The following is a 12,788-nucleotide window of genomic DNA, read 5'->3' on the forward strand; positions in this document are numbered from 1 at the left end:
AAGAAGCTGATCCTGGCTCACCAAAGAAATGTGATCCCATCATCATCTCTGGCCGCCGAGAGAAATGTGAGGCGGCAAAAGAGGCCCTGCAGGTGAATGAGTTTGATACTGAACATGTATAGAACTTTAAGGGGGGGGGGGATGGGGATCTGCCATGTCCTGAAAGGTGAGGTTGATTAACTTTGCTTACCAGATCGTATAAAAGTGACCCTGATATGTATGATTGTAAGGAAATATTCATTGTGGATCACCCAAGGAACATGGCCTTCTTGAAAGCATTAAGTAATTCAGAGAACCTGCTCCAGGCAGCTTACAAACATAATAAAAAATATAAGACACCATGAAAGTTGCTAACAAATAAAAACCCAGCCAGCATAAACGTTGAGCTAGGGTTATCAGGCATGGCCTGCCGAACAGGAGGAGGCTGGGGGTGGGGGGAGCAGGTAGGGGCGTGGAGGGGCAGCCATCAGTGATGGTGTGATGTCACCACTGGCATACACTCAGAAGTGATGTCATGCTGACACCGCCACCATTTAAAATCCCTCCACCACCAGCCAAGTCCCACTCGGTCATTTTGCAGCTTAAATTGAGTCTCTTGTCTAAATCTAGAAGCAGACTATGAATGCAATGTTAAGATTAATTAAATTAACTGCATAATTAAAAGCTTGGTTAAAAAGGAATAATTTGACCCATTGCCTACAGGAGAGGTGCCAGGTGAGCCTCAAGGGGAAGGGCATTCCACACGTGAGGTGCCACCACTGAAAAGGCACTGTTGCTGGTTGCCACCTGCCTCACCTCTGCACAGAGAGCAGGGGTTGTAAGGAAGATATTAACTAGTGGGCTGGACAGTGTGGGAAGAGGCAGTCCTTCAAGGACCCAAGCCATTGTCAGAGGCAGAACGCCAGGCTGGGTGAGAAGATGGTTTCTTGAGATGTGTATAATGGCGAATCCGTACTTATCATCCTAGACATTAATTTGCCTTGTAATGGAGGTGTGATAGTTTACTTGACATAGTCTGGATGAAACCAATGTTTACCTGTGCTTGGTGTGTCTTCCGTGCATCCTTATTTTTCAGGCTCTGGTTCCAGTTACCATTGAAGTAGAGGTGCCCTTTGACCTTCATCGTTTTATCATTGGTCAAAAGGGTGTTGGGATCCGGAAAATGATGGATGAATTTGAGGTGAGTTGCTTCTCAGCTGCCTCCTTTCTTTCGAGCTTTGGAGAATTGGTTAGTTGATCTTAGGTCTTACAGGTGATGCTTTCAGGGACAATCAGATCCCACAGAATATGCTGTTGCTCAAGGATGGAATATCGGGGAGCCAGAGTAGGAATGCCAGTCTTTGCCTATTTTTCAGGTTTTTTCAACCGACAAGAGTTCATGCACAAGTTTCTTGCCATGTGCTTACAGTCTGTGTGAGCTATGCAGTGGCACTACTCACATAAGTTGTCCTTCTGCACTGCACTTCGTGTTTGCTGAAGATCAGAGCAGGCATTCTAAAAGTAGCAATGATGTATTAATTGATTTTCTAAAGCCCTAGAGAGATCCTACTCCTTGAAGTAATGATGACAGGGTTTGTAGGTGACTGTAAAGTTTCTTATATAGCAGGTGCCTGGTCTTAAGGTAATGATAGCTTGCCTTTTGTTTTTAGGTAAACATCCAAGTTCCTGCTCCAGAGCTTCAGTCAGATATCATCTCTATAAGTGGGCTTGCTTCTAACCTTGACCGTGCCAAGGCCAGACTTCTAGAGAGAGTGAAGGAACTTCAAGCAGAGCAAGAAGATCGGGTATGCTATGCTGGGACTGCTGTGGTTTGCCAGTCAGATGGCCTTGCCTTCTTAGAAGAACAGAATTCAAGAGCTGCAGATCATGTTGATTTGAGGGTGTTGTGTTTATGAAGGGATTCTGATAGCAGCTTTAAGCAGGATGAGTGTTTTAGGGACTGATGCTGGAGGGTTTGATGTAATCCGGACAAGTAGAATGGTCTTAACTGCTTTTCTGTAGCCCTGGCACTGCCTCTGTTGGCAGAGCATGAAATTACTCCCTAGTACTAGTTTAGGCTGAAAGGGTGTATGGACCAGAACAGCATTTTTGGAGCACAGCCTTGAGACCTAGGCAATCAGTCGCATAGAATACCTTGTTGCGGGGGGTGGGGGGGACTTTCTGGTGCTGGGATGATGTAAAAACGGGTGGGTTTTTTTGTGATTTGGAACATCTTGTAGCCATAGGCCAAGAGAACTAACAGTTGATTCCCCAGCTTCATACTGCAATGAAGTCAAATCTAAGGGGCTCTGTCATGACTTATTCATGCTGCTTGCAGGAAACTGGAAGGGTGATGTCTTGAGACACCTAAAAGGCTTCAGTGTTAATTCAGCATAAGCTTTCATGAGCCAGACCCCATCTGGCTCGCAAAAGCTTATACTGAAATTTGAGTCTTTAAGGTGCCACAAAACTCCTTCATTTTTACTGTGTCAGTAAAATAACAGTTCTTATGAGGCTCAGCCAGTGTTTACAATGCAATTTTTGAGAAACAGAGAACTAAGACTTCTAAAAAAAAAAATTACGGGGGGGGGGAGGTTATTTGAAGGCAAAGTTCTAAGCTCTGGTCTGTAGATAGCTTCATTCTGAGTGTGTGATGTCCTTGCAGACTTAAGTGGGTTACAGCTTTTCTCTGTGCAACTTGAGTTCCCAAAACATGTCAGAGTCAAGATAAAATAACGGGAGCGTTCTCTTGGAAAAATACAAAAACTGGTAAAAAGCTGTGGCTGTCTCTCTGCTGCCCTGACCTGGATGGCGCAGGCTAGACCACTCTCATCAGATCTTGGAAGCTGAGCAAGTACTTAAGAACATAACATAAGAACATAAGAGACGCCAATGTTGGATCAGGCCAAAGGCCCATCCAGTCCAACACTCTGTGTCACACAGTGGCCAGAAATACCAGGGCCATCAGGAGGTCCACCAGTGGGGCCAGGACATTAGAAGCCCTCCCACTGTTGACCCCCCCCAACAGGATGGGAGACCACCAAGGAATACCAGGGTTGTGACGTGGAGGCAGGCGATGGCAGATCACCTCTGAACAACTCTTGTCTTGAAAACCCCACCAAGGGTCGCCATAAGTCAGCTGTGACTTGACGGCACTTTCAGCTCAGTTGCTCTGATTGGAACTCGCAGAGGACAGAAGCAAGGAAACATAGCTGATGGTTGGAGGCCTGACTGTTGAGCCCCCTTGTGTGGACAAAATTTCATCTTGCCTGGTGGTGGAAGGTCCTTCCACTGTTGTCCTAGATCTCTCTTGTGTGACTACATTTGATATTCTTCATCAGAGAGAAGTTATGGTGATGTTGAAATGTTTCCCCATTTGGTTGTTTTAGGCCTTGAGGAACTTTAAGTTGACAGTCACTGTGGACCCCAGATACCACCCTAAAATCATTGGTCGTAAAGGTGCTGTGATCACCCAAATCCGCACAGAGCATGATGTGACCATACAGTTTCCAGATAAGGATGATGAATCCCAGGTGAGGATTTCCATTTCTGTTTCCATTTCTGGCTCTCCAGCAGCATTGTCAGCCAGCTGGCCGTCACTCGCCAGAGATGCCCTTGCTGTGGGCCTGTGGGGGGCTGATGTTAACTATCATAACTTCCCCCTAAGGCCCAGGACCAGATCACCATCACTGGCTATGAGAGGAATGCTGAGGCTGCCCGAGACTCCATCATGAAGATAGTGGGTGAACTGGAGCAGATGGTCTCTGAAGATATCACTCTGGACCATCGTGTTCATGCCCGAATTATTGGTGCACGTGGTAAAGCCATCCGCAAGATCATGGATGAATTCAAGGTAAGGCTAGTGTGACCAGAATCTGGGCAACAGAAGAGCTAGATATGTCCATATCCTTAGTAGCAGCCTGTGTGTGTGTGCACTCTGGTAAATGACACCATGCAGCCAATCACAGCACTGACTTGAAGATACAAAGAACATCAAGACCATAAGTGACTGACTTGGTTATGATGCTAGGAGGAGGAGGAGAAACATGCTGTCCTTTATCTCTTCCTCCCTTGCTTTCAGGAGTAACTGCAGATGGGGTTTGAATCCCTTCAGAGCAGAAAAATTCTGATGGCTCAGTACAAGGCTTCCATGCAAGTACTCCACAGTAAATGAAAAGAGTTAATTTGTTGACTTTTATACCTGCAAGAATGAGCGTTGCTTCCTTTTTCATATGAAAACCCAAACTAAACTAAACCAGGCCTATCGACTAGTATTCGTCTCCATAACTGTGCCGTTGGTTCTATTTCCCTCAAATTTATGTGCTCAATAGGATTGCTGGTCCCTCCTGGCAACCGGAGGGGGATGGGGGAGACTTAGCTGGAGAAAGAGACCAGACCTTGTCGCCCAGGAAGGGACGTCATCACACCAGGTATTGGGGGAAAAACTCTATGGTAAAACTGGCTTCTACTACAGAGTTTTTGCCCAAATACCAGCGCATCTCCTGTACCTCACTGGTATGACGTGTCTTCCTGTGTGATGCCGGCAATGAGGCCTGGGCCTTTCTCTAGCTAAGTTCCCCCCCCCCATTACCCAGCTGATCAGCAGCTGGGGGCAGGGCCTGGCAGGGGACCCCTGCCTCCAGAGGGTGGTCTGTGCCTCTCTTTCTCACCAGTACATCTTAAATCCTCTTTGGCTCTCCAGGTGGATATCCGTTTCCCCCAGACTGGAGCTGCTGATCCCAACTGTGTGACTGTGACTGGGCTTCCTGACAATGTAGAGGAAGCGATTGATCACATCCTAAACCTGGAAGAGGAATATGTAAGTACTAAACTTAGTGTAAAAGTTGTATTAAACTTTTACTAATCCCTGGGGTTTTAAACTGCTCTTTACCTTTTGCCTCACTGGATGTGCTGCTTGAGCATTCCCACAAAACATCACTCATGAACAATTTAATCCGCCTTACACTGAATCAGACCATTGTCTATTCTGACTGGCAACAGCTCTCCAAGGTCTCTTAGTTAGATGTCTTCACACTAGCTGGTCCTTCTAACTGGAGATGCTGGGGATTGAACCTGGGACCTTCTATATGCCAAGCAGATACTCCGTCACTCAGCCCTTCCCCTGATAGGCAGGGGTGTCCTTAAGAGTATGAAGCAGCCAAAAGGTGATTGTGGTGAAATAAGCATATCTAACCAGGCTAATCTCGTGTGTATTTGTGATGCTGCAGCTGGCTGATGTTGTAGACAATGAAGCAATGCAAGTCTACATGAAAACCCCTGCCCATGAAGAAGCAAAGGCTACATCAAAGGGATTTGTGGTGAGAGACGCCCCTTGGGCAGCTGGCAACACTGAGAAGGTCAGTGCTATCTCCTCCCTAGTTACCCTGGTGTACTATCACGTTAGCCAAGGTTCATGCTGTTCTGTGGATGCTCTAAGATCAGTCCTTCATTGATGAACGTGGGAGTCCGTCCTCTCTGAGCACTTACCATACTGTCCTGTTAAGGCAGGGTGATGTGCGAATCAGAGAAAATACTTACCGTGTAGGCTATATCTGTTATGCTCCCATAGTTACCCTTATTTGCACTGCATCTTTTGGAACAACTCGTCTGGGGTTTCTCTCCCTTTGACTCTTAAGGAATCGAAATTATGCTGGTGAACGTGCCTTGCTTTTTCAAGAGAGGTGTGCTCTGCCTTTGTATGTTTGTTCTCCTTTCCTCCTTCCAGTTAGGAACACCAGGCATTGTTAATTGTTATGGACGCTGATGAGTTTCCTACATGATGTAGAATCATGCAAACCCCCATCAGCTTGCCTTTCGTTAGGTACTACTTAAAGATAAGTTCCCACACCTTTGACTTAGGGCAAGCTTCACCAGCATGCAAGGCAAGCATTACATTCCACAGATTCTTCTCCAACTTACCTAGCGCTGCTGCAGAATCACGCGGCAGGTGGTGGACAGGCTGGCCAGCCAGTCAAGGTTCTGCCTGCTTTTCCTCCTCTGAGTTACGTGCATCAGACTGAAGTCTCCAACATGCTGAAATTTATCACCATGTACTGGGCACCACAGACACTGTGCATCCAAGGCACGAGTAGGCAGAGGAGGCGGAAGGATGTGGAAGTACGGAGAACCTTCCTGTCTCTTGGCCTGTGCTGCCACCAAATGACCGCACAATGGGGGGGTGGGGTCTAAGCACTCATGGGGAGCACAATAGGTGCTTGGAACTGGGCTCATAGTCACCACAGCTGTTTGCTGAGGAGCTGGAGGGGAGCTCTTCCATCACTAGCTCTGCTGGAGGACTCTGGATTCTAATCCTGTTTCTGCCTTCAAAAGCATGCATCTTTCACATTTGATACAATTTCCTACTGGTAACCCATTCTTTACTTTTTTGGGCAACATTTCTTTTAAAATACTGTTGTGGAAGGGTTGCTTTATTACTACCAAGCAGTAGTTATAATCCTTAAATCTCTCCATAGAGTGTTTGCGTTAGCACAATAATGAGCCACCTACTACGCCGACAGTCTGCCATTGCTGTTGCTGATCATTTCACTTCTTATACATGTCAATGTTATGCCGTGTTCTCCCAAGTCTAGCACTTACGCCAGTGATGGCTTTTTCTTTCGTTCTTTTTGTGCCTGCAGGCCCCTGACATGACCAGTTCTGAAGATTTCCCTAGTTTTGGAGCTCAGGTGGCCCCCAAGACTCTCCCTTGGGGTCCCAAGCGGTAATGACTTGGAAACAACTTGTCCAGCCACCTGCCTCAAGATGCCCTTTCTGAATTCTGACCTAGTGGCTGGATCTAGTACAGATTGCCCATTGGGGGGGGGGGGGGTCTCTTAATGAAACTAGAGTGCTTACCCCTTCTGAGATTCTGTTGTTTCTGTGCTTCAGCCCTAATGATGCTTCATTTTGACTTTTTCTTTCCTCATCTTGGGGGGGAAAAAACTTTCCATGTTAATTCCAAACCGAGTGCATACATTTTTTCTTTGGAATTCCAGCCTCTCACTTTCATGTTGGCCATAGTAAAAAAACCCCAGCCTTCCAGGTACATCTCGCAAAGCACTCTAGCATCCATTAGGAGATCTCCTTACTGTGGCTAGGAATCTACTTCCTGTCTCACAACCTCAGGAAACACATTTCCTTGATTTTCTACAAAGCCAAAATATTTGCTCTTTTCCCCTCCTTGTCCTGTTTCTCCAAGGCCTTACCTTTGTAGAGTGCAATCAACTTTCCCTTTCAACTGCCAAAAAACCTCCCAAACCCATACCCAACCTAACACTGCTATTGAACAAGAGTGGAAATTGGCTGGCCTGGATGAATGAAGGAAGTACGTCCTGGAGTTGGAGGAACCCAGGAAGCAACACAAGGGCCAGGCCCTGGCTTTGCTCCTCTGCCATGCCAAGTGTACCAAAACTCTCTCCCCCTCTTGGTTATGAGTATTGATTTTGCAGCTCATTACCAGTATTCCCTCATCACTTTTCCGTTCTTCCGTTCCAGCAGTACTATGGCTTAATGGAGCCAGAAAACTGACAGTATTATTGGGTCTAACAGAACTTGGTTCAGCCAAAAGTGCCATGGTAACATGCTACAGAAGCTGGTGGGTGACTGTGCAGTGTTGGGAAAGGGTGCGTTGCCCCCTTTCCAGGCTTGACATAGTGATGGCATTTAAGTCCCCAGGGGGTCGGGGTGTGTGTCCTTTTTGCTTTTTTTCTATTGCCTTCTTTCTACCTCAAGCCAGTATGACAGTGGCCTGCTTTTTCAGACAGCCCCTCTTGCTTCCTTTCGTCATGACTGTTGTTCCTCTACGAGCAGAGGAATGTGTGTGTGGGGCTTCCACGAGGCTACATGGTAACAAAGCTTTCCCTTCTACAAGGACAGTCTTAACTGCTGCCATTGAATTTGACCTGTAGTCTTGTGACAAAGGTAGGGAAGGAACAGCACTCTCTTAACTGAATGTGGTTTAGTCTTAAATATGAAGCCTCTCTTGCCGGGGAGGACAGAGTACCTACATTCAGCAAAAAAGCTGCCGATAGTTTGACAGTGTTTATCTCAGACAACCGTAGTTCCTGTATCCTAAGCTGCTGCTGCCATAAATGGGTACCTGGCTGCTTGTATTTGAAGCTGCTCTTCCAGCTGTTACAAGGTATATGTCTCTTTTCTGCAGAAGGTGCTGGAGGCAGCGCCGGCTCCTCCACCAGTTCTGCCTACCACATCCCCACCCCTCCTTTGCCAGGAGCTTCTCTGAGCCATGAGCTGGGACCCTGGCCCCAGGGTCACTTATTCCTGTACCACGTACTGGCTAAAAGTCTGCAAAGTTCTTGTCTTCCCAGACCACTTTCCCACTAAGAAGATAGAAAGCATCTCGCTTTCAGCAATCCCAAGTGAAAGGGGAGAGATTACTTCTCTGTAGTAATTCCACTTTGGAGAAGAGCAGGACAAGCCCCTCTCACCATCTGAGCAGGAGACTGAAACAGGGTAGTAGTGTTTAATGTCTTGCCAGTGGTACCTGGTGTCTGAATGTCCCATATCACTCGCACACGTTAGCCTTGAACTGCTATTGAGCATGGCCCCCGCCCCTGCTGCCTGTTCCAAACTGTTGTGCCCAGTACTTCCCACCCCCTCTCCCTCCTGTAGTCTGCAGCAGATGCTCTGTGGAGTTGTCCTCCATGCCCTCTTAATGTCTTCCATATTATGTTTCCATGGCAATGATCCCTTGGCCTTAACTTTGGAATTTGGAGATTATATGCAAAACATGTATAAAGGCTCTTGAGTATGGATGACACTGGAATTTTATAAATTCTAAAAAATAAAATAAAATCTGAAACAGGTTTTGAGTATTTGCTTTTATTTTCTTCTATATTAACTTTTAAAACAAATCACTCCAGGTCATGGTCCGTACCTGACTTTCCAATGAAGTTCTGAACAGCTGTTTATTCTAAGTAAGTTCTTCTAGACTTGCTTCTCCCCCCCCCCCCTTCAGATTGAATGCATGACAGCGTCTGTCCAGGAATACCATTCAAGCATGATTAAGATCAAAGTCTCTTGGCTTTTAGCATGGTGCTTAAGTATGTGGAGAAATAGAAGGTAATTATCAGGGTCACATATTGCTTCAGTAGGAGAGATGGGCGATCAGACTTTTTGGGTAGAGGAACATCAGGGGCAGTTAGGCACTTGGATTAAGCTGGTTATCAGATGCAAGGATGACTGTGCACTTGCCAATCAAGCTGGTAATCAGCCCTGCTACAGCCTAATTCCTTGGCTCAGCTCCAGCATAGGCTGAGAAGGAGGGAAGCAGCTCTTATTCTCACATTAAGCCGCATGTCCTGGAGTGCACTTCGCAGAATCCTCTTTCACCTGTGGGAAGTCTCTTTATGGATCCCGTCACCTGACCCCAGTATTACACTTTAGCCCCTCCCTTCACTAATAATGAAGAGTGGAGAACAGTACTGGTCAATCCTCACTCCTAAGAGTTCAGGACTTTACACACAGTGATTTCTGTAACTACCTTTGTTCAGGCTCCTGCGAGGAGGGCAACCGACAGCTCATCCCCTCATGCAGCAAAGCCAAAACCTGAGCTGTTGGGATCGATCAATCAGTCCATGTCTTGTAAATGCTACTGCTGTAATACTTTATGCCCAGCTGCAGTGATAAGTGGGCACTGGCAGGCAAAAATCCTGAGGCCTTAAAAGGTTTCAAGCACTTAAGTTATGGCAGTTGGAGCCTGTTGAACTCCAAAAACTGCTACATTTGCACGAGCCATCGCAACAGCCTCTGTTTTTCTTTTGGTGACGCCTCCTCCTCCAGTTGTCTGGTGTCTTGGGTCAGGACCAAACAGATTCCAGCATTTTCTCTGGGACTTGATCCTCCCCACTATGGGCCCGGCTGCTGTGTCATGGAGGTTGGCTCTATTGCCTCAACGAGAGCCTGTCCCAAAGAAGAGAAGGACCAGTTAAGGCATTCATAACTTTAACAGTGTCAACATGCTCAGAAAACTGTTAAAATTGTATTCTGAAGTATATTCCAAGCCAAATTCCAATGTATCTAGGGCATAGAAATATCTCTTTCCCCGCCCCACCCCCCAATACCCAAACACCCAGAGCCTGAAAGCAAACTTTCACATGAGGCTGACATAATCTAATAATTGCTAACATTATATCCTGGGTATTTTTGCTACCCCAAGGAAAATCCTCTCTGTGGGTAATGTTACCAAAAGGCGTAGAGAAAAACATCCTGTCTGTTTAATAGAGGCTTAATGTATAGAAATGAGCAACTGAAGGTTTTTATGTCATGGAGGCAAATACCATCGCCTAGTAAATAACACCCTATTAAGCCTCTGTTAAAGGGACAAGACACTTTTCTTCAAGCAGATGGTAACACTACTGGTGAAGAGTGGCTGTATCTCTCTAGACCACTTAAATGCTTGCCTGGATCAGTGTTTTCTGGGGGGAAGAAACTCATGGGGCAGTATTATATTTCAGTAGGGGGGGATACTCAGGTAACAGCACTCCAAAAGGCAAAAACCAAGACTACTGAAGATTAATACCCTAGATGCATTTTTGCTTTCAGAAAGAAAATAAATGGTAAGTGGCTGTACTTTGGGGTCATTGTTCACTAATGCTGACATGACAGGTTCCTAGAATTTCCCCTCTTAGAGCTACTTCTCTATGCATTCTTCCAAAGAAGTGGGATGGGAACTCACCCCCAATGACATTAGCAGGGTTTAATTGTATATCAAAGGTTAGAACCCTGAACTTCTGGCCTGTTACTGCTGTAAACAGTTCCATGAACACTCCACATAATCATAACCACTTTGTGTGTACCTGAAGGTACCTGTTACATTCAGGCTGCTAAAACACATGTAGGGGCTTACTTTTATACATAGAAGTGAAAGCTGAACTGAAGTAGTAGGAGGGCAATGAAGACTGCACTCTGAATAAGCCCCACATCTCCAATTGCTACTTAAACCTTTATACATCTACTTCAGTACAAGGAAGCATTTCCCCAGAAAAAAAATGTAGCATAAACTGAACTTGCGAGCAGTAAAAACTACCTTGTTCTCAGCTAGAGCTTGCTTTGCTAGATACTGTTCTCGCTTCACCTTTATTGCCACTGTTGCTGGGATATCAGGCACCATCATATCTATCAGGCGTGCAATGAAGAAAACAACATGCTAGAGGGAAGAAAGGTGTAAAAGTTTTATATAAACTACAGCAGGTAAGTCCTATAATCTAGAGAGGAGAATGATGTGAACTGTTTTGGGCCCCCACTGGGGAGAAAGGTGAGAATAAATTCTCATCTGAAACAATAGCCAAAATTCCATACTTTGTGTTTTGGGGTACTTTTGGTTGGAAACCAAAGAGAATTTTGGACACTTATGGAAATATCAAAGGCACATCTCTCTTATAAATGAAGAAAGAAGAGATTGAATTTATAACCCGCCCTTCACTACCCGACAAGAGTCTCAGAGCTGCTTACAATCTCTTTTCTCTTTCCCCAACAGACACACTGAGAGGGCTCTTTCGAGAACTGCTCCAAAAGAACTTGTGACTGGGGAATCAAACCCAGTTCTCCCAGATTAGAGTCCATACTCCTAACCACTACACCAAACTGGAAATAGGGGAGGCCTGTTGCATCTTATGTATAAAGATATGTGGCCTTGTCTCAGGCACAGAGATACCTAGACTGTTACTTTATTCAGTTTTCTAGATCATACAGAAGTCCCCTATAGATCGGGATATCATTGCTAACAGTTTGAGAATTGACCTCTTTACATGCAGCGGTTGAGACAAAGATGCTGCAGGGCACATCATACTGCGATTATACTGAACAAGTCAAACCACATGGGTGAAATGTTAGGCTATGTGAATACTATTTCTCCTAGCTGGGGAGAGAATTTTCTTAGTAGCCAAAACATACATTCTTTTGTTCAATGCAAGCTGTATGTCATTGTATACAAACAAACCTAGGTAATATACTGGATTATTATAGTGCATAAACTAGTGGCCTGATTCTTAAGTAGATGAAGTCAAGAACCATAAAGGTAAGTTAGAAAACAAATAGGGGGCCAATGGCTAAAACTTAAATATAGAATATAATCAAAAATACATGTATTTATTGCCAAGACATTTAAAAACATACAGGGGCCCAAATCAAGCCTCATAACATAGTTGAAGTGACGCACAAGTGGAAATACTTATGACCTAATGCATTTCAGCCCAATAGGGCCTTCCTCAGAGGTCAAACACTAAAAGGTACATAGGTAAAGGTAAAGGTTCCCTTGCTCGAAAGCCAGTCAAATCCGACTCTAGGGTTGCGGTGCTCATCTCCGTTTCAAAGCCGAAGAGCCAGCGCTGTCCGAAGACGTTTCCGTGGTCATGTGGCCGGCATGACTAAACACCAAGGCGCACGGAACGCTGTTACCTTCCCACCAAAGTGGTACCTATTTATCTACTTGCAATTTCTTGCTTTCGAACTGCTAGGTTGGCAGGAGCTGGAACTAGAGACAGGAGCTCACCCTGTCTTGCGGCACCCGGGTCTTGAACCGCTGAACTACTGACCTTCCACAGCCTGCAATTCAGCGTCTTAACCACTTGAGCCACCGCAGCTCTATAATGAAGGCTCTATAATGAAGGCACATTGGCTCTGATTAGGCAGTTTCCGGCCCTTGGACACTTACCGTGAGGGGTCCTTCTCCTCTGAGGACAGGAGGACATCTCCATTGGGTTATTCCCATCATTTCTTCAGGGAGGCAGGAAACACTTTTTTCTCCTTCCTTTTGGCGCCTTGGGAATAGCCCCGCCTCTCAGTTCGGG

General features: G+C 45.7%; 2 protein-coding genes across 2 annotated transcripts in view; one reads left to right on the forward strand and one right to left on the reverse strand.

The window, feature by feature from the left end:
- Positions 1–8,783, forward strand: part of HDLBP (high density lipoprotein binding protein) — a 66,087-nt gene extending 57,304 nt beyond the window's left edge. The window contains 8 exon segments of the mRNA XM_015416082.1: positions 1–92; positions 1,076–1,180; positions 1,650–1,784; positions 3,369–3,512; positions 3,647–3,832; positions 4,682–4,798; positions 5,208–5,336; positions 6,618–8,783. The exon segment at positions 1–92 is cut by the window's left edge and continues 31 nt beyond it. Of these exon segments, the coding sequence (XP_015271568.1) occupies positions 1–92; positions 1,076–1,180; positions 1,650–1,784; positions 3,369–3,512; positions 3,647–3,832; positions 4,682–4,798; positions 5,208–5,336; positions 6,618–6,704 (995 nt within the window). The 3' untranslated portion in view covers positions 6,705–8,783.
- A 1,063-nt stretch (positions 8,784–9,846) lies between these two features.
- Positions 9,847–12,788, reverse strand: part of ANO7 (anoctamin 7) — a 58,113-nt gene continuing 55,171 nt past the window's right edge. Inside the window, exons 22-23 of the mRNA XM_015416053.1 lie at positions 11,027–11,146; positions 9,847–9,900 (exon numbers count right to left, since the gene is read on the reverse strand). Of these exons, the coding sequence (XP_015271539.1) occupies positions 9,847–9,900; positions 11,027–11,146 (174 nt within the window). The remainder of the gene's footprint in view (positions 9,901–11,026; positions 11,147–12,788) is intronic.

Source organism: Gekko japonicus, unplaced genomic scaffold (genome assembly GCF_001447785.1).
Source record: "Gekko japonicus isolate JY-2015 unplaced genomic scaffold, Gekko_japonicus_V1.1 scaffold300, whole genome shotgun sequence".
In the NCBI taxonomy this organism is placed as follows: domain Eukaryota; kingdom Metazoa; phylum Chordata; class Lepidosauria; order Squamata; family Gekkonidae; genus Gekko; species Gekko japonicus.